Source organism: Cladophialophora psammophila, assembly GCF_000585535.1.
Source record: "Cladophialophora psammophila CBS 110553 chromosome Unknown aczJe-supercont1.20, whole genome shotgun sequence".
Lineage (NCBI taxonomy): Eukaryota > Fungi > Ascomycota > Eurotiomycetes > Chaetothyriales > Herpotrichiellaceae > Cladophialophora > Cladophialophora psammophila.
The window spans coordinates 1-27,515 of record NW_006912941.1 but is presented as its reverse complement, the minus strand read 5'-3'; the positions used below and the strand labels follow the sequence as shown (position 1 = coordinate 27,515).

Here is a 27,515-nt window from a genome sequence, read left to right as displayed (position 1 = left end):
TCACTTGTAGAACCAGTAGATCGCCGAATAGTCCACGCTGAAAGCCGCAGGCATATTTGCACAGGTCTCCGGCGGTTGCCCACCCGCCGTGCTTAAGCGGTAGACGGCTTTGATTGGGCTTTCACTGGTGGATCGAGGAGTCAGGTAAAGCCAAGGGACCGCACCGTTGCCGGTACCACTGATGCCGGGCACAGCGTTGGCTGGTGCGTCGGAGGAGTGTATTTTTTGAGCAATGATTGTGCCAAATTTGGGAGAGGTGGCAGTGTCAAAAGCAAAGACCGGAGTGGAGGCGTTGGAGAAGTAGTGATGTGTCGAAAGTTGAAGGTCCGACGGGGCAAGAGGAGCAGATGGATCAGCCGGCAGGGGGTATTGCAGCGCCAGGTTGGGGATGAGGCCGAGAAGATCTGGATAGTCGGCCGCCACACAGGAGGCATTGTAGAATCTCGCAACCGCCCCGAGTGCCGCAGGAGTGGCTGTGGCATTGGCACATGTATAGTTCTAAATATGTCAGCAATCCGTTGGCCAAGAAGGAAGTAGGGGTACGTACCTGTATACCTCTGCCCACAGCAACATGCTCAAGTATCAGCCCCGTCGGATTGGGCAGTGGCGTCGGTGCGATCGGCATAGCAGCTCTTGAAAGGTCACAAGTTGCGGATGGTTGTCCGGGCGATTGAGCCTGCTGCATGTATTGGAAAACAACGTCGAAGTAGCCAGCTAACGTTGGCGTCCATTCGAACGTATCGCGAGTGAGTGGTGCGGCCATCAGGGTGGGCGCCAATGAAGCGAGAAGCATTGAGTATTTCATTTTGGCAAAAGGAAAGTCACAAACGGTATTAATGAAGGGAAGTGTCTGGCCCGCAGATTCTTTTGGGACTGCAAGAAAAGGTGCACACTGATTAATGAGTTGCTGGAATGAGCTGCTGAGAATGAGAGGAAAGACTGTATATGAGGAACCCAGGAAATGATTGACCATTTTCGAGACCAGCCGCCGCATTATATCAACTTGCAAAGTGGACTGGTATACCAACCAAGCATAGGATGGTTGTCATTCTGACTGTGGATCTGGCAAGCTTGGTTGAGAAGGCAGTGTTGCTATCTTGGGGCCCTTGCATTTGTAATTGGCTCGCCAGGCATGGTGGAGGCTCTTTGGCCGCCTGGATGCTGCAAGAGGCGGCAAGGGAGATTTGTCGGCTGCGAGTCTGATCGACGAGGGTCCGGTGTAATAATAGAAGGGCAATTGGCGCCTGCGGCAGCAGAAGACTGAGCTTGGACTAGGAATTTGGAGGCTCTTGTGCCATCTTGGTTAGGCTGGGACCCAGAGGCCCTGGCGGCCAGGCATTTGGTACGTGGGTCGGCTGGCCGCTTGTTGGCCTCCGACGCCCAATACGCCCCAGCCCTGTCTCCCTATCGGCTTCCTTCAGGCGTCCTCGGAAGTTCGTCTGGTCATTTCCTTGCCGCCCGCCAGCCGCCAGCCCACCATCTCACACCAATCCCAAAGTCTTTGGCCCGCTTGGAACTGGATGACGTGCATACGAAGTGCGCAAAGCGGATACGCGATGTCGAGGAGGCGTCCAAAAATGTCGAGACAGTTCCCTCCCTGACCCTAGTACTCGTTTCAGGTTTTTAGACACGCATATCCAATCGAATCGTCGTCAGCGCTTGTCTTTGGCCTTTTCATTCATCTGTGGGCAGCGCGGGCGACGAGAGACAAGTCTTTGAGATGCTTGCACCGCGATGATGGGGACATGGTCATCTGTCAGTTGCCTCACAGATGTTGCCGAACATGGTAGTGTGAGAGTGCAGATTCCTCTGCTAAACTAGATGATGCTCCATCGGTGCTAAGTCCAGAAACAGGCCATCAGATCTAAATGCGCACAATTACCAAGCAGGTGACAGGACCGAAAGGCGAGACGTTGGAGAGGCAGGTCCCAATATTTCCGAAAGGAATACCTATGGAGCACAAGTTAGGTCCGGTGAGCCATCACCCAGCTGACGATGATGGTGGGCATACCTCGTCGTTTTTGGATAGTTTGTGTAGACAGAGACAGGGCGGACAGAGGATCCAAGGGATTGGAAGAAACGTGGCTCAACCCAAGGTGCATACGTATGCCCTGTGCCATGTGTTGTGCGCTTACTTGGACAATAGCGACGGAGCATTCGCGTCAGCCTCGACGTCTGTCTCTAACAGTCGTTTCAAGTAACGTTTACGGCCGATGGAGTCTTCGTTGTATTATTTGTAGAGGACCGTGGTGAGTCCATCTAACGTCCATTGGAATACTCGGCGTCCTGTGGCTTAGTGCTCACTCCGATGGACCCGCAGAATATTAGTTGGCATGCACGCCTCAGCAAAGGTTGTCTATCCGAAGAGCCACAATCCGCTGATTTGAAATTAGAAAATTCTGATTTGTTGTGGCGATGAAGTGTTAAAAGCTACTGTAGTCGTGGAGCTCGCTGGCTTCAAGAGGGGCTCCTTCGCATGGGAGGTTCCTGGAGCTCGTACGCATAATAAAAGCGTGTGGAGCGTGCCAAAATCTCATCTCGACGGAAGAGGGCAAGATGACTGGACTGGAAGGATAAGTGAGAAGCGACAGGGAACTCTGTTCCACGGGAGAGGGAAAAAAGCTGCGGGTGTTCTCATATCCGACGCAACAATAGAGGAGCACCCCTGGCAACGCAGGGTTGCTTGCGAGAAGCTATCCAAATTCCTCCTGATGCCAGTCTGGATCATGGGACTCAGGTGATCGAAGCCCTGCGCCGCCCACTGCTGCCGCTGCCGCTTCGCCTAGGTGGACGACATTTCGATCAACGTCTATGGTACCCATCCAGTAGAGCATTACGAAGACCAACACATGGAGCGCGACACAATAACCGGCAAAGAGGTTGCGCGAAGTCCTGGTGGCGAGAACAACCCTTGTCAAAGAAAATATTATTCTTTCTGGGAAGCTCATGCGCTGGTAGGCACGTGCCGCTTCTCGGCCACGAAAAGCAGCAAAAGGGGAAATGTTGGCCTCGTATTGCGACTTCCAGCGACTGGTAGTCGTGTCATCCATATGGATGGCGGTGTGTGCTGGCGCCCCAGAGTAAGCTGAAGACGATGTGGCTGGACTCCGGTTGTATGCGGAGATATATCGCGTCTTTTCGTACAGGTTCAAGTTGTCCTTCTGAAGAGAGGCCACTTCTTGACGCAGTGAAGTCACGGTCGTGTAGGTTTTGGATAACTCCTCTTCAAGTTGTTGATTCTTCTGTTTGAACCGATCCCTTTGAGCCTGGATCATTGGCAAAATACCAGATCCTCCACCAACAGGATCTCCCGCTCGCAGTGACTCCAAAGTATTGCTTCTCGGCTGCATGTCGTAGCCCGAAATGATTGAGGATGTCGGTGATGCCCTTCCTCGCCGCAAGGAGCCCGTTGGATGCCGAGATACATATGTCCCCGCGACAGACATCCCGGAAGAGGGAAGTGCGTTTGCGGCCTCCTCCTGAACGCGCATGAGATCGTTCTCAAGGGTTGAAGAAAGTTTCTGGGATTTCTCCAACTCGGCATTCGTCCGAGACAGCTCTTCTTGAAGGTCTTCAAGCTGACGTTGAAGGTCTTGATGTGATACCCGTAGGAGTGTCAGCTCGTTGGCGAGCTTCTTGTTGCGCGCGAGCAGCAGCTGTTCCAAAGATTGCTTCGTGCCATTCTCTGCCGAACCATTCAGAGCAGCATCGTCCCCGTCTTCATCGTCCCCAATTGACAGTTCAATCGACCGAAGAGTATCTAGCTCCCGTCTGAGATCTTCATAGTCAGACCATTTACTGACCTTTGTACGCAGTTCCTCATTCTCACTTGCGAGTTGAGATCGCTGCCTATCGGCCTGACGCAGCTTATTGTCCCAATCTCTCTTCTCTGTTTCTCTCTCGAACCTTGCCGACTCAATTTTCCGCAGAAGCGAAGAGTTTTCGGACTGGAGGCGTAAAAACGAAGGGTCTTCTTCAATGTTGTGATTTTCCGTGCTCTGTGAAGTCGTTCGAGCAAGGTCGACTCGCAACTGTTCGTTCCTCGCCTCGATTTCGGCAAGACGGGCAGTTGTCTTTTCTAGTTCGTTGGTCATCATCTCCAGCTCGGCCGCAGCAGCTTTGGATGTTGCAGCTTCAGCAGAACCATCCTGAAGTCTCTGAGACACTTCGTAGCTGGCTTTCAACTCTTTGAGCAATCTGTCCTGGTTTTCGACTTTTTCTTCTAAAAAGCGCTCTTTTGCCGTCCAATTGCTCTGTTTCTCCTCCAAGACGTTCTCCCATTTGGCTTCAATCTCCTGCACTAGAGTACCTGTTCCAGCCTCGGCATCTTTTCTGGCCTTGCTTTCGTCTTGCAATTTTTGTTCTGTCTCCTCGAGTTGGGCCGTCAACTTACTGACTCGAGCAAGCAGCTGCTGGTTTTCAGCATTGAGCTTTGGCACTGTATCCTCGGACGCAACCAGAGAGTCGACCGAGGCCTCGAGGAGAGGAAAAGGGTCCGGAGCCTCGGAGAGGGACTGATATAGTTGGAGGAATGCAGACGAGGAAGTCTTGCCATGGCCAGTAATCAGGTCAATGAAAGTTTGATATGCTGCAAGCAGTTAGATTCGGACCGGTTCACAGCACAGAGGCAAATGAACCTTTCAAGAGTGACTTATACTCGGTCAACTTTGCTGTATCCTCCAATTTTCGAAAGTCCTTTGTCTTCTGTGCAAGTTCCTTCCGTTCGAGCAAGGCGTCTCTTTGTTGGGCGACAATTTCTGAGGCTGTAGAATCTAATTGGGACATCAACGAGGAGAGATCGATGTCTAATGAGTTAGCAGCGGAACAAACAGGAGGCAGTCGAAATGACCTACTTCGCCATGCTGCAATTGCCTTCTGGAACTTATTTTCTGCTTCACCTGGAGACCTCTGTACGATGTCTTCAGGCCGGGGACCATCCTCCTCTGCTCGAGGGTCATTGACCTCCGATATCACCATTGCGTCCATATCGTCAGTACGGGATGGAGTTTACTGATGCTCCCGATTGAAATGTGGCTGGCTCGCAGGATCCATCAGCAGAGGTAGATCAGCGGAACTTTCGTGTGCACGAGAATAAAGTGAGATGAGCCTAGAAAAGGCTTAAAATCAAGGTCCAACGCGTCAATAGCAGTGATACTGGGATGGAAGATCTGGCTTTGAGTTTGAATCGTTGAATCTGAGACTGCGCCTCGAAACCGAATCTCCCGCAGTAACTGCGCTTAGGCCGCATTGCTCCGCTTCCAGCCGTCAACCACGATTCGCGAGAGTGACCGAAACCAACACTGCACTTATTGTTGACCACAACCTTGCGAGACTACCTGCAGGTATGGATGATTTCTCCCAATATCCTTGAAGTTTGATGCAACCGATGGATGGCGTCAATCTGTATGACCCGCGACCTGCAAAGCGACAGAGGCTGGCCCCGCCTGAACCAGGCCCGTATGTTCTCCGAGTGGTTCTCGAAGACATTCCACTGGCGGCGGATGATGGTAATGCAGAGGTATCAATTACATGTGTAGAATATTGGAGTAGGTGAGGCTGTGTATCCTGCAACTCCCGCATGCCTCTCACGATCCTTCAGACAACAATTTATATATCGGAACCTCTGCGGCCGAAATCCTACACCTTGTCTCGATCCCTTCTGACCAGGAAGACGACAATGCCCCTTCAACCTTCATTCTAGCCTCGCGACTGCAGCCCAGTGGTCATGCGGTATCAGCCGATTCTCCGAATGCGCCAGGCATACAGCAAATCCTCGTCCTGCCCGGCCCTCTGAAAGCCTGTGTATTATGCAACGGCGTCGTCTCATTCTACTCGCTTCCAGAATTCAGCCCGGCATTTCCCAACAGGGAACCCACTGGAGTGCAATGGATTGGTGGCATCGATGAAAATGAAGACAAAGAGAACCCCGAAGGGCCTGTGGTGATGATCGCAAACTCCAAACGAATCATCTTGGTTCGAGTGGGCGAGAGGCTGAGGTCGCTCAGAAATAACATCGAATACCCTGGATGTTTGAGGTCGAGCAGAAGAGAGACAATTGCATGCGTGGCCGACGATACGAGTTATGCGCTCCTGGAGGTGGAACATCAGCAAAAAATTCCATTGTTTCCCATCTCGTCGCAGCCCACGGAAGACGATGTTTCGGCTGATAATGGTGGGCGATCGCCAGCTCGGTCACCTCCACCTGCAGAAGCAGCTGGTCATGGTCGAAGCACGAGCATGGGAAATCTGATCGGCTCTACAGAAGACAGAAAGGATAGTCCTCAAGGCCGTCACCAGCAGTCGTATCTAATGCCTTCTGACACAGGAGCAGCCAGTCCAGGCCGTCCTACAACACCATCTATCAATTTGCCAGCCCCTGGAAGTAGTGACGGAACTGGACGTCCGAGGGCTCGTCCCCGTGCGTCGACTGATGCACTACCCACCAGGTCGTCAGCTAGCACCAATGGCAAGCATTCTGACAAGCGTCTCAGGCCACATATCCTCTCGCCTTTTCCAACAGAATTTATGCTTACAACCGGCACGACGGAATCCGAGCCGGGTGTTGGTATGTTCGTGAACCTGGACGGCGATGTTGTCCGAGGGACCATTGACTTTGAATGTTATCCTGAGGATTTGATCGCGGACAATTTCGCTGTACCAGAAAATGAAGGTGCCCCGCGCTCGGAAGATGAAGGAAAAATCATCTTTGCCCTTCTGCGGAAGGTTCAGGAAGGCGTCACGAAGAGGAAACTGGAAATCCAGCTAGTGGAGAATGCTTCCGAGCTGGCTCATCCTCGCACATGTGTTGCACTGCCATCAAGCGAATTCGAAAATGCTCACGCTGGCTTGCGCCACACGCTAAGTACACATCAGCATTTCTTCAAGGCCCCAGGAGAACTCCTGACACTTGTGCCACTTTCGATCAGATCATTGAATCATCGAGAAAGCGCCCTCAACGAGAGTGATCCAAGGACTCAGTCCGCCGTGGAGCAGGTGGAGCAAGAGCGTGCTCTATTTGACAGTCAGTCCTTGAACACGCCTATAGAGCTGTCGAGTGAGCTCATGAAAAAGCGTGCTGCTGAGGAACAAAAACTTGCCGGCCGTTTCGGACGAGCTTTCACGAGAAACTTGGTTTGGCACGGGAAAGAGCTACTCATGATTTTACAGAATCCCTTAATCTCGCAGCTCGAGTGTCAACTAATGCAGTATATGGTCGACGGCCAACCCGCCAATGTAAGACCAGGGCAAATCTTTGGGTTCTTGGCTAGCATACACAATCGCGAACCGAAGGACGAGACAGAGTTCCTTTCATTGAACTATATCCGACAGAAGGCCAGTTTGATACTGTTCTTGCATCTGGAGACACAGCTTTCGGCTGCCTCAACCCTCGAAGACACGTTCCGAGCTGTTGAAAATACACTCCATGACGGAGGATTAGATCCCCGAATCGTGCTGCTCCTGTCACCTCCACTCTCGTCGGAGGTCTTGTACGGACCAGAAGGTATCTGGCTTCATCAAGGCATGGCAGACCTTCTGCAGGACCATCAATCACCGATTTCTAACTTTGATGATGCTCCGACTGAATTCTGGATGATGATGAGACATTTCTTGATGCTATGGCAAGAAAAGCGCGGCTACGGTAGTATTACAGATGACAAATATGTGTTTGATTCTGTAGATGCGGCGGTTCTTCATGTCTTGCTTCATTTGGACCAAGCATTGCCAGCAGAAAGCCCTACCCAGAGATCGGTGCGAGCCAAATTGCACAATGCCGTCGACTATTGGAAGGGTGATTTCGAGCGTGCGACCTTGCTTCTGGAACGGTACAATCGACTTTACGTCTTGAGCCGGCTCTACCAGAGCAGGAAACAAGCTCAAGATGTCCTTGCGACGTGGAAACGCATCATTGACGGAGAAAAGGATGTGGATTACGGCTCAAACATTGGGTATGTGGAGGTACAACTCCGCCGGTACTTGACAGTCATTCGGGATGTCGACCTCGTCCAAGACTATACTCTATGGCTTGCTCAACGAAATCCAGACCTCGCCGTCCAAGTTTTCACGGATGACGCTGCACGGATAAAGTTCAGCCCTCAACAAGTGGTTCAACTTCTCAAAGAACAAGCGCCAGGGGCAGTCCAGCAATACCTAGAATATCTTGTCTTTGGCAAGCATCTTGGGCAGTACGCCGACGACCTGATCGGCTACTATCTCGACTCAGTCCTGACTGTCCTCGAGAAATCTGAATCTGCTCGTACGTCACTGGCAGAAAGCTATTCGACCTACCGGGCTCTTGAATCCCCCAAGCCGACCTATCTCGATTTCATTCACCAAAACGCCCCCCCAGAGCCATGGTGGCAATCGCGCCTCCGTCTCCTTCAGCTTCTAGGGAGTGGCGCGTACGCAACCACCGGCAACAGCGCGTCTGGGAACGATCTGACTTATTCGGTCTCTATGGTCCTTGAGCGCTTGGCACCCTTCTCCTCCTACCTTGTATCCGAATCTGTCATCCTCGATGCCCGCCAGGGCCGCCACAAAGAAGCCCTTCGCCTTTTAACCCACGGATTGGGGGATTACGATACGGCCACACGATACTGCTATTTCGGTCGTCCCTCTCCACTCTCATCATCCTACCCAATCGACCCCTCCACCTTGCCCTCCCGGACGACCCAGATCGAGCTCTTCACCTTCCTCTTCCACGAATTCCTCTCTATCTCCGACATCGAAGACCGTCTCGAACGCACATCCTACCTGCTCGGAAAATTCGCGACTTTCTTTGACCCTCTGCAAGTCTTGAGAGATATCCCAGATGATTGGACGGTGGAGATGTTGAGCGAGTTCCTGGTGAGGAGTTTCCGTGCTGCTACGAGCGAGAGAAACCAGCTCGTGATCATGAAGGCGTTGAGTGCGGCGCAGAATCTCATAGGGCAGGTCGAGTTTGTGGAGCTTTGTGAGAAGATTGGTGCGAGAGTTGAGAAAGGTGACGAAGCGGATGGACGGGGTCAGGAAGGGTTTGGGGAGCCGCGGGAGATAGATGTTAGAGAAGGTTGAAAGGGATTTCGGAACATCAAATTGCCACTACCACTGCCACCTCCATCCAGATAAAGCCAATGCTTGAAATTGGGCATTGTTTCATGTCACATGCACCCCGGATTCTCATGTTTCTCCTGTTGAATGCCTTCCTATCATGATGGCATGGTCATAGCCATTCCCCACGACCACCGCCCAGTTGTGATCTTACCTTTTTCGATGCCCTGCCATAATATGACGTGGGCCCCGGCGTGTCGAACACATCTCCACAGGGAGAACCGGGAAGGATAAGAATAGCAGAAGGGCAAAGGAGCCAGAAAACCCATCGTATTAATCGGACATGACTGTACTTCGAGAGAGGGGAAACGTCCCCACCCCCCAGTGCATGCGTAACACTCGTAGTGGTATCTATGTAATAAGAAGCGACGACACAAAGGAAACTGGACAAACTGTACATTATGCAGAGTCGCCCGAAGCCAATCCAAGAAGACTGTACAATGCTCACTTGCTCGCTCGCTCGCTTGCTTGCTTGCTTGCTTTCCAAAAAGCGCTTCGTGGTGAACAGAAGGGAAGAGAAAGGGAGAGAGCTCAATGTCTCGTGCAATCGTGGGCCACATTGCCAAAACCAAAAAAAACAAAATAAAAAATATAAAAAAAAATTAGACATTATGCATGCTTCTTCGAACTTTCTGTTTTCGTCAACAACACCGCCCTCGCCCTCCTCTTGAGGCTGGTCTGCGAAACACATCTTCCCACTCGCCCAGACTGGTGAGCACTCCGTTCCTTACCGTCCCCCCTCTTCCTCCCTTCCGCCTCCTCACAGTGCCTCCATCGGTAGTTATACTGTCCCCGTCGGCCCCCATGGCACCGTCGCCATACTGAATGCCACTTGCGGGGTCGTCCGGATCGATCTCTCCCAGCTCGATCTTGGTCAGGATCATGGCCGCTAGCCGGTAGAACAGTGCATCGACATTTTCGCCCGTGAGAGCCGAGACTTCCATCGTGACGGGAATATGGACTTTCGAGGCCCACCGTGAGGCGACCTCGGTGCTGACTTCGCGACCCTCGACCGATTGTGTTGCTGTCCATTTTGAGAGATTCATGCTGTCCCCGCGAGAACGACTGGAGGTCGTCTTCAGAGAGTCGGCGGCGCTCCCTCCTCCTCCAGAATCGTATGGGAAATATGACTGTCGACTTGACGCGCTCGATGCAGCAGGTGTAGTGCCGGATTCATCCTCTCTCTGTATGCGATGTTGGTGGGCGCTTCCGTTCATGTGCACCGCTTGCGTTCTCGCATGAGTTTGACCTCCTTGCCCGTGTGGTTGTAGCGACTCGTCTGCCAAATCCGATTTGTTGCCCGCCAAAATCACCGTCAACTGCGGACTAGCCAGCGCCCGCGCATCACTTAGAAAGGTCGGCAACGCCTGGAAACTCGCCATGCTTGCGACATCGTAGACCAGTATGGCTCCTGCTGCACCCCTGTAGTAACTCCGACTCACGCTTCGAAACCGCTCTGTGCCCGCCGTGTCCCAGAGCTGCAACTTGATCCGTTTCGAACGATTGGGTGGTGTGCCTATCTTTATTATTTTGGAAGAGAACTCGACGCCGATGGTCTGGGAAGACAGCACGCGCCATTCGTTCTTTACGAAGCGGTGCAGCATGCAGGATTTGCCGGTGCCGCTGGGGCCTAGGAGGACGATTTTGGCCAGGTAGTCGTACATACTTCCTAGTTCCTACAGATATCTTGTTACTACGGGCCGCCAGGATATGGATTTGACCTGGGACAGAATTGCAGAGTGCGTAGGTACCTGATTCTGATCGGGCACAGAACTGAGATCGGACGCGGCAGATGCTCGTCGTGGGCGCGCCATTTTAGCGATGGCGATTGTCTAGGAAGCCTTCTCGGCAGGTGTGCTCTTGAGCTGGGTTCTCGCGGTTCCATATGGGTAAGAATGCTGATACGGCACCAGTAACGCGACCTGCGTGAGCATTTGAGATAACGACTCAGTGCAGTTGCCGGGCTGCACCGAGATGGAGCTTCTCGGAAGCCCGCATCGGATTTACATTTAGCCGATATTTGACCACCAGAAGCTGAGAGGCTCTGTTCAACGATCAACACAATACCGAGTAGTCGGTAATACTCACCTGATTGCCCGAGAAGAACGCCGTTTTCACATGCCTTGATTACAGATTGCGGCGGGTGAGGAGCTGAATGCGTGGATGAACTCTCTCGCACATGTTCGTCAACCACGACCCTGCATATCAAGCCATCATCGTCATTGACAGCAGCCATGGTCAAACTCGGACCCTTTCTGGCAGCTTTAGGATCGAATTGAGTTTAGATACGCCTCTCGTTTCCCCAACTGAGAGTTCGGTGGCTGCTGCACAGCAGCCTTAGCGGGCAGTCGGGGGCTTCGGGGGCTTGGGAGGCCGTTAGGGGGCCAGGGGGACCGGAGCTCCGGGGCAGCTCCGGGGTCTCTGGGGGTGTCTTAGGGGGTGTCTCGCGGGTCTCTTGGCTCCTGTAAGCCCTAGATTCTGGGCTTAGCGAGAGGTGCAGGCGCCCAATCACCACCCTTGGCGGTGAGATGGCGCTTTTAGGCGCAGACGAGAGCCGAGAATGCGCCAGTGCCAGTGCCAGCACAAGCACCAGCACCAGCACCAGCACCTCCTCAAGCAATTGATCGACACAACGGCCATCAATGGCGGCTGAAAGCATCATGACATGGACCGTTGACAGAGACCCAGACGGTGTAGCGCGGTGGCCTTTTTGGCTTTTTGAACCAGCCTGCATCCTGTGTCGCCTTCTAGATTTTCCATATGTCCATGGTTTGGCTATTGCTGGCTTTTGTATACTGGGTGCCTCTGCGCGGAAGGCTAATCGAAATTTCTACCGTGTCTTGCAGGCTGTCATTGAGTTGTCAGCTCACTGTCGTCTCCTCACTGTCGTCTCAAGCATACGTCACTAGAGAAGCGGCGTCCTCTTCCTTCGCTTTACTCGTCCATAGCATCGTCGCTGCTTCGGCAGCTACCACCAAGCGAGGTTCAAATTTCCCAGCCCCGGATTTTGACCATAATCCCAACTCACTTCACTGCAACACAAGACAATGGCTCCCTGCAGTCGCCAGGCCGATAGTCGATCGACCTCTCGATCTCCTTCACCATCGGGCTCCATCAAAAGTACCTTGTCGTCCTCAAGCACTCTTGTCTCGCCAACTCCGGATTCCTCATCACCGCTTCCTTCACCTTCCTCAGCAGTGGCAACCACCTCATCCATGTACAGTGCTTTGGGCACCCGCCCCCGCCGGTTAACACCGCCATCACGACTTCTTGGTGCCATCGATGAAGACAGCTCTACCGTGCAGCCTGATGTGCCGTTATCGAGTGACAACGAGCATAACCCGGTTGCCAAACTTCATGTCTACGCTGCCGTAGTCAACTCAAGACAGAAGCCCACTCTCGCACCCATGTCGAGTCCACCACTCGACGAGTTCGATTGTGTGATAGGGCCCCGTGGTGAGAGGTTTACCGACCTACGAATGAACCGAAAACCCGTGGGAGTCAAGGGCTGGAAGCGATTCATGTGCTTCGGGTAAGTCGCCGCAGTTCTAACATTATCTTCCCTGGTATCTCTGCTTCCCTAGTCGATTTTGTTTCTCTCGCATCTTTCTAACGAGTTAGCTGACGTGGAATGCGACTATCGTCCGGGGAAACACGTGGACCATTTCAATCACATCTCGACGCCATACAGCAATGCTTGTTGGGGACAACGGTACAACCATGGCTTGCAAATCCATCTGGCTTACTGAAGAGCCACAAGTGGGGCTCTCACACTGACGGACAGGCGCAGCTTTTACTTGGCTGCCGCAAGAGGTCGACATTGTGGATTCAAATCTCGAAGAGAGATCATGGCAAGCCTAGGACACGAGACGGATTAGGTATTAAACGAAAACAGGATTTAACGAAGCTGTACGACTATGTGGCATTGTACATTATTTCAGAACTGAGCAGAGGTGGTTGGTGGCGCGCATCGAGCCCTTTTACCCTTCAAATACATCGAGCTTTCTTCATGTGAACCAGTGCGTATCCGTTCGTCTCCTCACTTGCACGTTTACAGGCCACTTGGAACCCAATCCGTAAGCTGTCGACTTCCTAAACGCGAGTACGCCCTTAGTAAGTCAAGTACTAACCATTTGCAGAGGGCTGCTCTAAGGTGAATTCGGTGTGTTGAGGTACAAGCTACATCAATTTACGGGTGTATAAATGCGCCCAGCACGCGCCCATTCTGCTGCATTGCCCTCAGCACTCGGCTGGCATCTCTGTCTTAATACCGTCCCCAACTGGTCAAGTTCTATCTATTTCTCCATAAATACTCATCTTTGACTTACCATCAAACGCACCCTTCGACCGCCGAGTACTCATACCTTACCATCACGACAAAAGATGGCATACCTCCTCGTCGCCGCCGGCGTTCTTCTCCGACAGAAAATCTACGAACGGAAAGAGTTACAGCGCGAGAAGAAGCGACTCGCGTATGAGCCGCGGCATCGCGAGTTGGAACAGGAACATCCCATTAGAATAAGCAGTGTTCAGCAACAAGTCATGGCTGGGCCTGATCGTGGGAGTGTTGGGCCATGGCGTGAAAATTCCGCAGTCCCCAGCGGCGATGGGCAGAGAAGGAATGGTATCGAAGACAGTGAGCGAAGAGACAGCGAAGACAACCTACACGATAGGTTGACAGGGTCGTGAGGGAAAGAGCACACATTACAATGACGTAGCCTGGTGCACGCAATCGAAGTAGTTTCCTTCAAAGGGCGACGTTGAGGTTGAGTTCTGGACGATATCGGATAGGGAATCCGGCTGTGTGATTCAAGCGTACCAGCAGCAATCGCTTGAGGTAAGTCTTGGTCTGGTGCCTTGAGCAATGGTTGAGGAGAAATTGATGGTCAAAGGGCGCGGCTTTACGAGGTACATGTGGCGCTAACAGCCCAATATCACTAGCGTGGAACTACCGGTGTGCATCTTTCCTAAAAAGGCTTAGACTACACGTGATGACTTTACCTAATTGCTAACGCGTCTCCCTCGGCCTCGATGTCACCACACACAACGACTCGATAGGATAGATTCAGAAGCCGATCTCCATGCCACTACTCCTCTGCCGTCATAACCGATCTCGCCATCTTTTCTTTGTTGCGAGCTTCATTCTCATGATGAATGGCTTATCAATATCCTACTGGTCCTCCTATGTACTTGTTACACTGCCTTTCTTCTTGGCCGGCACGGATTGGCCGGTGATGCTCTCCGCAGCTAGCTTGACTCCGGTCCTCCCACCGTCCTGCATACCAGAATGTCTTCTAGTTGATCCCCTCATCTAGCGGATATGTACAATGCAATGTCGCCCATCCTCCGTTTTCCGGAAGGTTGCTGTTGTTTTTCCTACACCTGCCCCTATGGTGTTCCTTTCCCAATCTTTTTTTGTTTTTGCAGTTGCCCCCCCGTTGTGCTCTCTCTTCGCAGTTTTCTTGACTATTCTTCAATAGAGAGACCCGACCATGGGCCTTGGAGCTCCCAATGAAAACCAGCAGTCGGTGAATAGCACCATCTTTGTGTCACAGTCCTTACCTGGTACCTTTCCCGTTCGACGTTTTTGCAGAGTTAGCTCTCTGACGATTCACAGATAGCCGAGCCAGCTGCCTCGATCTCGAACGATCCGATGCTTCTCAAGATACCCTCGCGAGCGGACGAGCGGCGAATATGTCGCCAGACGATGAGCCACAGACCAGGAAAGACTCGAGGAAGATCATATCGTTTAGCTCGACCGACCCAGATAACCCCTACAACTGGCCACGCAGGAAGAAGCTGTATATCTTCTTCACCGGCATCATAACTGTTATGAATAGCACGATTTCCTCGTCGTTACCGAGCGGAGCGATCACTTTCATCACAAAGCATTTCGACGTCACACAAGAGATCCAATTTCCATTGCCGATATCGTGTTTCCTCGCAGGTTATGTGGTCGGGCCCACGCTTTGCGGTCCTCTGTCCGAAAACAATGGTCGGCAACGAGTCATCTTAGCATTTTTCATCTTGTCTACCATCTTCAGCATGGCCTGCGCAGTGGCACCTAATTGGCCTTGTCTGCTCTTCTTTCGCTTTGTGTGTGGGATTGGATTCTCCGGGCCAATAGCAATCACGGGAGGATTATATGCCGACGTATACAACGACCCAAGAGAGCGTGGTTTGGCAATGGCTTGGTTCATGGTCGCGACGACATTTGGTCCCATCATCGCACCAGCAATTTCAGGATTCATTGCAGAGAATACCTCGTGGCGATGGGTATTTGCGGTGGGCACTCTGATCGCTGTTGCAACAATCCCCTTTATTGTTTTTATGCCAGAGACCTACACACCAGTCCTTCTGAGTCGTAAAGCAGCACAACTTCGCAAAGCCACAGGTGATCCCGAGATCATTGCCAAAACCGACCTTCAGAAGAAGACGCTGCGCCACGTCCTTACCGTTGTCATGACTCGACCCTACCGCATGCTGTTCCAGGAAGTCATTGTCATGTGTGTGGCGGCATATTGTTCTCTGGCATACGCAATCTTTTACCTGTATTTCGAAGCATACCCTATCATCTTTCAGGGCCCGGACTCGGTTTACAAATGGTCCTACGGGCTTTCTGGCCTAGCATTTATCCCCATTGGGTTTGGATCACTCTTCGCGGCACCTATATATCTCTGGTGGGACTCGTATCTGGCCAAGGCACAGAAGCAGCAGGCAAAGTGGGCACAACAGGAAGAGTACAGGCGGCTACCGCTGGCTTGTATAGGAGGGCCGCTGTACGTTGTTTCTCTATTCTGGATTGGGTGGAGCGCAAAACCAGGCACCTTTTGGCTGGCACCTGTCGCCTCAGGAGTTGTCTTTGGAGCGGCATTCCTACTCATCTTCATGGCTTTGCTCAATTACCTCACCGATGCTTATGAAACTTTTGCAGCCAGCGCGCAGGGTATTACCAGTACCAGTCGAAGCGTCTTTGGTGCGCTCTTGCCACTAGCTGCTCATAGCATGTTCTCCCACTTGGGCATCGCATGGGCATGCAGTTTACTGGCGTTCCTTAGTTTGGGAATGTGTCTGATCCCCTTTGCATTTATCAAATATGGTGACCGAATTCGGGACAACAGTAAGTTTTGCAAGGAGTTGAAGGAGATTAAGGCAAGGGAAGCGGCCCAGAGTGAGCAAGAAGAGAGGGAGGAAAAGCTGAGGATTGAGAACGGTGATTTGAAAAAAGAGGGAAATAGGGAGAAGGAGGATGAAAAGATGTTCGATCGGGTATGATGGATGATGGACATACAGTACATGGGACCTTGGGAATGGATTTCGCACATAGAAGAGTCGGGCATCATAGCTATATTCGATACATAGCGCGGAGTTTCTGGATAGAGAAAGAAGAGTCCTTCGGGTCGGTCTTTCAAGTGCCTCAACCACGTCTTGGCAATTCCTCAGCATTCCTTGGCGTGCCTCGCTTAACGTTGTACTGACTACCTCGTACTGTGGACGGTACAGCCACCACGGCCAAGGCGCTGGTGATCAGGTATATGAGGATTTGTCGTGGTATGGGACCGGGGGGGGGGGTCACCAAGCCACCGCCTTGCCCAGCGCTTTCCGTGTCCGAAACGTCGAAAATGCCCAACCTCAAGCCCACCGTCGCATATATACTCCGCGCGTCCGCCTTCTTGAGTGTCCCGGATAACACCCATGCTGTTATACTTCCATGACCGTGTTTGCTTTCTTTTTATCTCACCATGGAGGACGCAGTGCAAGTGCAAACGCATTCATGTGACCAATGCCAGAAGGTCGTATTCGATCTCCGCCAGAGATTTGAAAAGTCGGCGAAGGCAGTTTATGACCTCGCGGGCCAGCTGGAGAAAGGAACCCTTGGTGCGAACCCCCGACCAGAGACTAATCAACAGGATGAGAACATGGCTGAAAAAGGCGCCTTGTTCGATGTCACGTTTGGTCAATTTTGCGCCGGCGCTGCGGCTGAGTGTTAGCTGTTCGATTAGGTCATGAACGATGAGTGGATCTCCCGGGAGACAATTCACAGTCTTGCTCGAAGAGATTTGAATATCGATGACCCAAACCACACACTAGGGTGGGCCTTCAGAGATTCGTCGCTGTGGTTTGATGGATGGCTCCCCAAGCCATGCGCAGAAAACATACTACATAAAATTCGTCCCAGCCTAGGAGACTCTTTAAACCAATGCCGGCTGTGGGCTTCGACGTATCAAGGCCCCGAAAACCAGCTTGATATCGAGTATATCCAGTTCTTCGGCTTGTGGAACCCTATAACCCAAAAAAAAATTGTTCACCGAACAAGACACGGTTTTCAAGTCTTCGCACAGCCTGGAGATCGCTGCCCGAGCACCGTCTCGAACAGGCCCATTGCTAGATACCCGGGCTCCGTCACAAATCTTGCGAGAATCTCTTCGTGGCTGAATGACTGCCAGGAACACCACAATTGCAAAACCAAGCCGGGTGTAATGCCCGCCCGGCTTGTCGAAATTACGGGCACATCCGAAACTATCAGCTTGCGACTCCGCCAGACGGAAGAAGTAGGAAGCGTTCCGTTTGCCGCACTCAGTTATTGCTGGGGTGGCGAACAGCCTATGAAGTGCGACAGCTCCAATGTTGTTTTGTATGTAACTGCAATTCCGTTCGAGAAGCAACCGCAAACCATCAAAGATGCCGCAAGGGTCTGTCAGGGAATGGGATTTCAGTACCTTTGGATAGATGCGCTATGTATCATCCAGGAAAATTCCACCGAAAAATCTGTTGAGATTGCCAAAATGACCTCCATCTATGGCAGCGCTATGGTCACGGTTGTGGCAGCCCGGTCGTCCTCGGCCACCGAGGGGTTTCTGGGGGAAAGATTTCCAGGCCCGAAAAAGGGCGCCCTTGTTCCGTATCGCTGCTTCGATGGTGAACTTGGTTCTATCACTCTCGTCAAGCTCGATGACGGATTTGAATCGGTAGAGCCAGTCGATGAAAGAGGTTGGACCCCTCAGGAGCGGCTGTTATCCTCTAGAATCATTGAATTCGGCTCTCGGCAGACGAGATGGATATGCTGCAGCAACAAGATCTTCGGGCTTTCCTTGCGAAGGGGTTAACGGACGGCTGGAAGAGGGACGCGAACTACAGCAGCAAGCGAAAGACAGAAGCATTGAACCTCGAGAATATCCGCACCGCCAAATCCACGATTGGCTTCTATGGCCGACCAAGGAACAGCCAATTCAAGCAGTATTTAAATGCTATGCAGCATTGGGAGAAAATATGCGAAACATTCACTCAGCGAGCGTTGACACTCTCGTCTGATCGCGCCTTGGCCATCTCTGGAATCGCACAAATCTTCATTGAATTGTCCGGGGATAAGTACATTGCTGGTCTCTGGAAGTCGTACCTCCACTCAGGGCTGTTGTGGAAGATTGAACACAGCCATGTACATCCCAAGAACATACCCCGGCCAACAACCTACCAAGGCCCTTCATGGGCGTGGCTCTCTGTCAACGGGCCCGTCCAATTTGGCCAAGTGAGCAGGCCATCCGAGTGCATTGCAGAGATTCTCAGCTGCGAGACGGAGCCTGCAAACGAAACAGCTCCGTACGGCTTAATCCGCGAGGGCTCTGGCCGACTGGTGATAGCTGCTCGTACTGCTCCAGCATCGAGAACCAAGACGCCGTTGAGATCTCCTGGAAGATTCAAAGATGAGGTGATGATTCTAGGCTTCGGCAAGTCCTTCGGCAAGCCCTTCGTCTGCCACGTTAGCACCGAGATGCGCTGTGATGTTCAAGAGGCAGAGATCGACGCGGTAGAGCAAACCGCCGGCTGTCTAGTTGTGGAGATCACTCGGAGGACCGACAGGGACAACAAATTGTGCTGCCAGGGTCTAGTTCTTCGGTGGAGCTCTCCAGAGAGGAAAACATACTCCCGCGTCGGACGGTTCACCTACTACGGTGACCGGAAGGGACGCCTTTTCGCAGAGCATGTCAAAGCTGGGCAGCCAGCAGAGGTGGAGTTTGACTGGTTTGCGGATGAGCCAAAGGTCATAGAGATCATCTGAGAGGCAAGGTTAGTGGCTTTTTGTTTCTTTTTTTTTTTTTTTTTTTTTTTTTTTCTTGCGGAAGTCGTGGCATCGACCAGACCGGCACAGTGTCAGCTCAATGCACGATTTCTTTACAAACCGCCTAATTCACCACGATACTTCAGGCAATCTCTGATTTTGTGCAGACGAGCAGCTTTTACGAACATTGTTGTGCAGCTCGTCGGAGGAGCTGTTTGATCCTCAAACAAGGCAGACAACACAGAAGACGGAATCCGCAAACTGGCTAATCAGCAAGACAATATTATCAGTCGAACAGCCAGCCCATCACCAAACCGGCCGGCATAAATGGCAGCCGTTTTGGTTTCAGCTCTCGAGACTCCGCAAGCTGGGGGTGAGATCTGTGATTATTGCGGGTGCTATCGTGCTAGAGTGCCAAAGGGTTCTCAGGCGGACAAAACGGCTGAATTTTATGAAGTGGTAGGTAAGACGATGTTTTATCTGGTAATGCTCTGCTGTGGTTCGTGAATTTGCATCGCGGGAAAAAGAGAATGATGATAACGTATGTACTATGTATTCGAGGAAATCAAATCGGTCTACTACATGGCACATTGTCAATTAGCAGGCACAGGGAACGAGAACCGCACGAGCCACAGTCCCAGAGCAGCGTTCTGCTTTTCGCTGAACTCGTTCTATCCATGGGCAAAGACATTCAAACCACGGAAGATTAATACCAGAATACTCAGCGGCGAATGTTGACATGTCTGGGTCATTTCTGCTTTCGAACCCGAGCGACCCATCACTCAGCCCGAGCATTGACCCAACCTTTCCGAGCCTCACCAGCTGTAGCTTAGCGAACCCTGAGGCGCCCCTGCGTGATGAGCTCAGAGGTGAGCCTGGTGAGCCTGTGCAGCCACCCACAACATGACTAGGGGGCTCAGGGTTCTCAGTTTCTGTCGTCCTACCGACATGTGCGACCGTGCACCTTGACAGCGGCGCTTGTAAACCCCTCGACCTTGCCCTGCAGTTGTGTGGCTTAGGCAGGATTGGAGTGGTAGAGCAGAGACGCCCGCTATTCTCTACTCATACTTGATGATGCTACCCACTGGCAATCATCGATATCACACCACTATGTTCTTTGCTTCTGAAATGCCGCCTTCACTCTGATGGCTCGACCTGGTATCTCCTGCGCACAGCTGGCATATTATGCCTTGGGTGCTGGGCTTGCAGCAGAAGGCAACCTCTACGCGAATCACAGCAGCTTCGGACTCTCACCGGTCTGCAGAGAAGTTGCCTGACGAGTCGACCCCTCGCTTTCGGCCAAACTCGCTAAGCGAGCTGTCCTCGAGACCCTAGGGTAGACGGAATCTATCATTTAATGTAAGACTCCATCTCAAAAAGCAAATTGCTGACATTCTTTTATAACCTCGAGTTGAAGCCGAGTTGTGTATTTTCCTCGTTTCAGTAATGTCGCCTTTGAGAAGATAAATCGGCAACAGGGGCCACATATGTGCCTCGTATTTCAACATTGTGGCAGAAACGCCTACCTGTGGGCTCTCAGCCTCAAAAGAACAAGGGTCCTTCCCACCATCGCCTCTGAGAAAGTGCAGCATCGCAAGGCATCGACCTCAGCCTGACCAGGGTGAAACAACGCGCAGACTCCCGCGGTCAGAATCCGGCAAGATGATCATGCGTCGAGCAACCGGTGATAAGAGGGTCTTCAGCCCAGACGCTCAGTCTCTTCTGCCTCTCTCCAAGCCTAAACTCCACTCTCGAGATTCTAGCCATACTATTGCGAAGCTCACCTCGAGAAAGATCGTCAATATCATTATTAGAGCCGCCTCCGCTGCCTTGGGATTTCTAATTCTCGGCCAATTTGCCGTCATGCCGGCTATCAAGGCTGTACGGGCTGTTCAGGCGGATTTAACTGGAGTGCAGCGTATGTCCATTGGGATCAAGATCACAGAGACGCTGATCGCTGTCATTTCCGTGAGCATTGTCACTGTCGTATACCGTCTTCTCATTCGTAGAGGTACTTTGATGTCTACCACTGCGATTTACCCTTGTTCTGCGGTCGAGAAGAATATAGGGAAGCTGTTGTCTTCTGCGTGGCCTGACTACAGCGGAGATGTCACCAGAAATGCAGTAGCTGGAACACAGACGATCGACCCAGGCTCCAGTGGCGGCTCTGTGCTCGTCCGGGACAAAGACTCCGAACGAATACGCCTGATGTACATTGGGAAGATGCGCTCGGATGAAGACGGCAGGCTCATTGCGAAAGGGCTATTTGACAGCTGTGCGGAACCCAAAAGTCGCTGCTCGAGAGCCCGGTCATGGTTGACAAGCGGGTCACCACTGATGAAGACCATTGTGCAACTCCTCATCTGGCAATGGGCGACTTTCTGGCTAGTCTTGCTTATGGTGCTAGCAACTCTTATCTACAATGGCTTCTTGACTGGAGAATTGGCCATCGATAGTTACCCTCGTCTCACCATTATCGTTCTCTACAGTTTAGGCTATTTGGCTCATTCGATCTATGTGTGGAGGGTGATCTCCGACTTCCTAACGAATGTTGGTGCCGGTGCTGCTTGGAGCCTCCTGGAACGAGCAAATTTCGTCGTTTGTCATCACCACGATCTCCGCCGACATCCAACTGGCAGACCCTTTAGCTTCAGAGGAATCGACAAGGCGAGTAAAGAGCACGTCCCCACCATGTATGAGGCCGTCTTTAGGCACGAGACGGCCAGCCCAAAGGATGCGCACGACGAACCCATTGTGGACGACTACAGATCAGACTATGCGTCCGATGATCCCCAGGCTGTCAAAGCCGCATTGGCCACGATAGAGAAAGCACAGGAGGATGAGAGAGACGCCGCTCGAGACGCCGCTAAGCTTGCTCTTGATCGTGTTATGTCGAACGTGATGATCGTGACAGGAATTATTTTGTCCTCTGGTTTCTCATCCTGGACATCTAACCAAGCTACTGAGAATACCCCCAATAACTTCAATTCGCAGCAAATCGGGTCTTTGGCACTGCTAACATCTCTGTCTTTGGGGGCAGCCGCGATGTTTACGTCCGCTATGCATCTCAGCGTTATGGAATCGTCATTCAACACAATATTGTCTCTCAAGGAAACAAAGATCAACGGCCAAGCCGTCGATCATTACAAGAAGCGTTCGAGCACAAGCAGCGCCCTGTCATTCACGAACCACGACTCCGATGTCAGCAGCAGCACCACTGGCCACGCGGGCAATCTGACTGCATGTAGAATCGGCTTCATGGACATTCTTACCATGACAAAAGCCTCCGATATTGCACACGTGTTCTTCTTGGGTCCGGCATATACATTGTTACCGGATAAACAGGACCACATCCGTACATCAAGGAATCTCCAGTTTGACCTGTTCGCCGAGGTGCGCGGTAACACAGTTGTTCTGACTACCCAGCCCACCAACGAACACGCACTTACAGGGGAGGGTACCAATGTTGAGGCGGTCAATGTCTGCTTACTGCCACAAGGTGCAATGAAATCGACGCTTGCAGGTTCTGAGGATACGGTAAGCAGAAGTTCGGCCGGATTTGAGTCGCCTCTAGACGGCCAAGCTGACTATATTTCACCCAGCACGGAAAATCAAACTCCCACGCTTCAGAAAAGCCACTTGTTTGTGATCAGGTTTGAGCAAGACTGGTGGCTTTTGCGGGGTGTCAGATCGCTGTGCTATCAAGTAAAGCCTAGGGCTGCAGCAAATACACTCTTTCGACATGCCGAACACGGTATGCTGTCTGCTTGAGCGCCGTACACACAAGGGAGGAAAGAACCTGTTCCACGGGAAGTTTTCAAGCTGTGCCCGCAATGGGTCCGACACCTCCGCCCTCGTTGATTTGGAGGCCTCTCATTCAGAACGTCTGGGCTCATTAGCGTTGCGTTATACCACAGCCCCGGTAGGCCAACCACATTCATGACACCTCTTGAAGAATATCTTGAACATCACAGATTTCAACAACATTCCTTCGAAACCTTTGAGCCCCTTCGAACGGAAATGACAAGGTTATAAGCACATATCAAAGCGCTCTCTTATTTTTTTTTTTCGCTTTCTTTGTCTTTCCTCTGATACTCTATTGTGCATTGGATAATATAATATCATTTGCAATTCATCCGCGAAGCGTGCGGCTCACTGTGAGGAGGCAAGTCTCGCCCAAGGGATGAGAATTCGGTGTGGTCAGAGTGATGAGCCGAAGCTGAACTGGGGCACAGTCCGAAACGGGTGCTAGGGCTGCTTTGTCTGTCGTCGCTGAATATTACCAAAGCCTTATTCATTTCCTGTCACGGTTTACTTATACACCTTGTTCAACCTTTGTTGTGATATGGGTAGTCTGTCAATATGTATACACTTGCTTGCTCTATCCGGCGATAGTGTAGAGTCTTTGATTCCTATCCATCCTCTTCTCATCCGTCCCGAGGATACGAGCTCTCGCGACTGTCCTCCTGGAGCTCCTCTCCTGCGATGACTTCAGCCTCCACCACAAACACGTCGCTAAGCTTGTCCTGCACGAGCGCCTTCTGCTCAGGAGCTAGGCACGCTTTCTTCCGCCCTGCTTCTCCTTCGTCAGAGCTATACGGTGACACTGCAGCGTCGGATTCCCAGTCCTGCAACAATGGTGTGTCCACAGGAGAAGTCTCGCGTGACTGCCTGACCCGCCAACATACCCAGTAGACAGCGCCACATCCCAAGATGCCCAGAGACGTGGCTGGGTATGCATAATACTCGAATCTCTTGTTGGTTTCGTTATCTTGTCCAGGATCTATCCATGGAAAAATGAGCAAGAGGGCATTGCTAACCAGAAACACGACGATGTGTGATCGATGCGCCGGGCATGGGCTTTGCCATTGCTCCCTCGCCGATGCTTTTAGATAAAGGAGGCCCCCCGCAATCGCGACCGAGAAGAAGGAGACGGGATACCCGCCGATGTTGACAAGGAAAGTGTATATCTCGCCTGGAGGAGGCAGGATAATCACGAGCACACTGACCAGCCAGTGCAGGAAAAGTCCTGGAGCTGGAGCACCTGCCCAGTTCTTTTTGCGCCAGAAGTTGGACAGGGGGAGAAGTCCTTGGGCCGCAAGCTCCTGATTGACTCGAGCTTGAGCAAAAGAAGTGGCCGCAATATTTCCAAAAGCCGAGATGATGATGAAGCATGGCAGAATCCGCTCACCCCACAATAAGCCAAAGATGTTGCGAAGGAAATGGCTGGCGACAACAACTCCCGAAGAGCGAAAGTCGTCTTTCTCCACGGCGCAGAAGTAGGCAATGTTGGCGAGAATGTACCCTAGCGATGCTAATGTGAGAGCGACCGGAGCCGCGAATTTTATGGTGGAGATGGGATTTCGTACTTCCGACATGACCTGGTTCGCCGCGTTGTAGCCACGGAAACAGTAAAGAACTTGTAATAGGGCGGTTGCGTAGTTGTAGGGCTTGGAGCTAGTGCCTGCCCAAATCGAAGAGAAATTCTGCTCTGCGATAGAACTCTGCCTTGAAGTTGTCGCAACTCGACCGATGCTCGCAAAGCCACTCAGGATGACACCAGCAAGGATCAACATCTTGCCCACGGCGAGAACATTGATTATGCGGAGCCCAGTTGATGGCATTTGTGCGTGGATGAGACACGATAGTGAGATAACAACGACCGCGATGCCCCGGACATTCCACACCCCAGCTTGAGCACCTAATGCTGCCACTGCATAGTTGCCTAGTATGATACAGTTTGGCGTGCTGAATCCCAGAAGAACGACATATGCCATAAACATGCTTGTGGCCAGCATCCTGGGCCGGCGGAAGATGCGTTCAAGGTAGACCCTCTCTCCGCCTGACCGAGGCAGTGCTGTACCCAAGTCGAGATAGACGGAGAGCCCACAAAAAGAGATTACTGCGCCGACAATCCAGATGAGTATAGTCATTCCCACCGAGCCGACTTCAGCGAATATCGCTGATGGGACCGAGTAAACGCCGACACCAATGGTCTTGCCTAGGATGAGGTTAATGGCGGAGAAAGTTGTGAGTTCATTTTCGTGTAGGGTTGGTCTCGGCTGTTTTATCAGGCTTGGTGTCACCGACTGCGCACTTCGAGGGAGAAAATGATCCTCAATGCCGGAACGGCAGAGAGGCGATAGATGCAAAGACTCTGGCTTGAGCTTCGCATGTCTCGCAATCCTCCCCGTCTTGGTATGCCCATAACTTGTAGAGGGGATCGACTCAGTCGCAAGTGCAAACGTAACGCTGGAGGCAACGTTGGGGCATATGCTCTCCTCGAGGGGGAAGTCGGAGGTGTTTGCTTCTTCAGAATCTGACTGTGAAAATGATACCCTCGGTGTTCGTATTGCACTTGGCGTGACAGGCGAACGACAGTCGAATAAAGGTGATGACAAGAAGGATGTTGTGAATCCGGTGGCCAAGCCCTCACCCAAGGACCTTGGCCTTTCCGAGTCCATGCTGAGATGAATCTGTACTTGGCGGGGCTGTTATCTTGCTCAATTAACCTGCTCAATTCCTAATTCTTGCTCAGACGGCCCATGCCAAGTCGGCTCACGAGACAGATGGCTGAGTACACGCGTAATATCAGAAGAAACATATATAGATCAAAAAAAGACCACAGATGAGAAAGCTTCCAGCAGAGAGAACAAGAAGAACACAGAGTGACAGAAGCTGCCATGCACGAAAATGCAGAGAGACGAACTGACCCGTGAGTGGCAAGGCTGCAAGAGCCTCCCACTTGGAATGCACTTACCGCAGTAAGCAGAGACTTTGCGACGAGGCATTATTATCCGACTGCCACCGTCTGCTTCCCCAATGACTTTTTGCCAGTATGGGTGTTGAATGTGGTAGCGATGGGACCGGTTGCTGGTTCGAAACTGTGTCAGGGCAATTTGAGAATGCCATTTCGTTTCGATGAGTGGCGGTCAATGTCCTGGACGCGCGGATGAAACGATCCGCGAGACGATCAGGGGTGCTAGGGGTGTCCCTGGGCTTGCCTGGGCTGTCACCACCTGGTTTTAGCAAACTTGGCAGTTCTAGTTCTGCCCCTAGTTTCTTCCCTGACGCGTTTGTCACGTTGCTCCACCGAATAAATATCCGGCGAGGCCGGCACCATCAAAAGTTCTCCACGGCCTGCGTCCTGTACCTGAAAGGCATTATTATAACTAACAGAAAGAGCTGTCCAAGGGGCACAACATTATCAGCCCAGAAAACCCGGATTGGAGGATCTGTGGTTCGAAGACGAAGATTGAAGTTGAATTTACCATGGGTCTATCTACAAATCTGGCGGTCAGTGCCGCCGCCTTTAAGGCTAGTCTGTGGGGACTCCAATCCAGGAGGTCGCAGCCTCATCTGACCAACATTGTTCTAGCCGAAGTATTGTCTAATACCTACCTCGCTACCTACAAGCAGGGAGTTAGAGGGAAAATTGTTAGTGAAATTCGATCCTTCTTGTTTTTGAAAGGATTTGATTACTCTATCCCACCTCGCTACCAGTGTTATCAACCAGCAGTATCTTGCAACGTGCGGAGTTTCGTCTTAATGAGCATATGTCATTTTACGAGTCTATGACCAAAATCACACCCAGCCACATTACCACCCAAACCCTGAAGCATCAAATCCTCGAAAAGATTTCAAGTCTTGATCACTCTTAACCTATCTTCAACACTTACCTTGTTGTTCACGGTTCACATGGTGAACTCGCGACCGAAGGCCTTCTTCAGTCTGTAGTTGTCAATTGCGAATCTCACTCTCGCTCTGAGTCGCGACATCCAGGACTTGACATCGTCCTTGACTTCCTCAATCCACATCGAACGTGGCAGGCCATACCCCTCCTTCGAGATCAAATAGGTCTCTGAAGTGGCAGATGGAGGGACGGAGATGAAGTTGGAGAATTCCATGAACGCATGGAGGTCATCAGCAAGCAAACCTTTCTCGAATTCGGGAGCAGCGAACTCGGGGATGTTAGTAAATGGTTTCCTGAGATTGCAACCCATCTTGTGCTGCAGTGATTGATGATGCTGCTACAGAGAGGAAACCAATGGAGGAGACTTCGCTGCGGAGGAACTTGTGACTTTAGTTTTGTGTCAACCTTTTTCCACAAAGAAGTTTCTTGAGTGTTAGTGATGGCGGTAGTTGATGCTGCGCAGAGGTGCGAGTATGAAAAGATATTTATACCCTTCGATCTTCTGCAGACCAGGGATCCATTCAATAACAGATCGAGCCTCAAGGCAGATTTAATAAAGGCAGTTGTATAATGTATTGTGGAAGCTGTTGTACACAGAATGAGAGTGGATTCATCTGATTGATTGTGTTGCGTCCTCTGGCTTTTCAGAGAGACTCTGCCTGTCTATATACTATTTGC

At 51.7% G+C, this 27,515-nt stretch overlaps 9 protein-coding genes across 9 annotated transcripts; 5 read left to right on the top strand and 4 right to left on the bottom strand.

Moving 5' to 3' along the window:
• On the bottom strand, positions 1-805 carry A1O5_10395 (uncharacterized protein; the record flags this gene model as incomplete). The annotated part of the gene is made up of 2 exons (XM_007750971.1): positions 1-498; positions 548-805. The coding sequence occupies 2 exons, from the start codon at positions 803-805 to the stop codon at positions 1-3; spliced, it is 756 nt and encodes a 251-aa protein (XP_007749161.1).
• A 1,888-nt stretch (positions 806-2,693) lies between these two features.
• Positions 2,694-4,986, bottom strand: A1O5_10394 (homeobox protein cut-like protein; the record flags this gene model as incomplete). The annotated part of the gene is made up of 3 exons (XM_007750970.1): positions 2,694-4,588; positions 4,638-4,805; positions 4,854-4,986. 3 exons carry the CDS (start codon positions 4,984-4,986, stop codon positions 2,694-2,696), a joined length of 2,196 nt encoding a protein of 731 aa, XP_007749160.1.
• Positions 4,987-5,386: 400 nt separating this feature from the next.
• Positions 5,387-9,051, top strand: A1O5_10393 (uncharacterized protein; the record flags this gene model as incomplete). Its single annotated transcript, XM_007750969.1, has 2 exons — positions 5,387-5,546; positions 5,600-9,051. 2 exons carry the CDS (start codon positions 5,387-5,389, stop codon positions 9,049-9,051), a joined length of 3,612 nt encoding a protein of 1,203 aa, XP_007749159.1.
• Positions 9,052-9,728: 677 nt separating this feature from the next.
• Positions 9,729-10,901, bottom strand: A1O5_10392 (uncharacterized protein; the record flags this gene model as incomplete). Its single annotated transcript, XM_007750968.1, has 3 exons — positions 9,729-10,265; positions 10,311-10,763; positions 10,839-10,901. The coding sequence occupies 3 exons, from the start codon at positions 10,899-10,901 to the stop codon at positions 9,729-9,731; spliced, it is 1,053 nt and encodes a 350-aa protein (XP_007749158.1).
• Positions 10,902-12,134: 1,233 nt separating this feature from the next.
• A1O5_10391 (uncharacterized protein) lies at positions 12,135-12,623 on the top strand (the record flags this gene model as incomplete). Its single annotated transcript, XM_007750967.1, has 1 exon — positions 12,135-12,623. The coding sequence occupies one exon, from the start codon at positions 12,135-12,137 to the stop codon at positions 12,621-12,623; it is 489 nt and encodes a 162-aa protein (XP_007749157.1).
• Positions 12,624-14,781: 2,158 nt separating this feature from the next.
• A1O5_10390 (uncharacterized protein) lies at positions 14,782-16,362 on the top strand (the record flags this gene model as incomplete). Its single annotated transcript, XM_007750966.1, has 1 exon — positions 14,782-16,362. One exon carries the CDS (start codon positions 14,782-14,784, stop codon positions 16,360-16,362), a length of 1,581 nt encoding a protein of 526 aa, XP_007749156.1.
• Positions 16,363-17,567: 1,205 nt separating this feature from the next.
• On the top strand, positions 17,568-19,144 carry A1O5_10389 (uncharacterized protein; the record flags this gene model as incomplete). Its single annotated transcript, XM_007750965.1, has 2 exons — positions 17,568-18,078; positions 18,138-19,144. The coding sequence occupies 2 exons, from the start codon at positions 17,568-17,570 to the stop codon at positions 19,142-19,144; spliced, it is 1,518 nt and encodes a 505-aa protein (XP_007749155.1).
• A 1,668-nt stretch (positions 19,145-20,812) lies between these two features.
• Positions 20,813-22,803, top strand: A1O5_10388 (uncharacterized protein; the record flags this gene model as incomplete). The annotated part of the gene is made up of 2 exons (XM_007750964.1): positions 20,813-22,681; positions 22,747-22,803. 2 exons carry the CDS (start codon positions 20,813-20,815, stop codon positions 22,801-22,803), a joined length of 1,926 nt encoding a protein of 641 aa, XP_007749154.1.
• A 768-nt stretch (positions 22,804-23,571) lies between these two features.
• A1O5_10387 (uncharacterized protein) lies at positions 23,572-25,608 on the bottom strand (the record flags this gene model as incomplete). Its single annotated transcript, XM_007750963.1, has 1 exon — positions 23,572-25,608. The coding sequence occupies one exon, from the start codon at positions 25,606-25,608 to the stop codon at positions 23,572-23,574; it is 2,037 nt and encodes a 678-aa protein (XP_007749153.1).
• Positions 25,609-27,515: the final 1,907 nt, after the last annotated feature.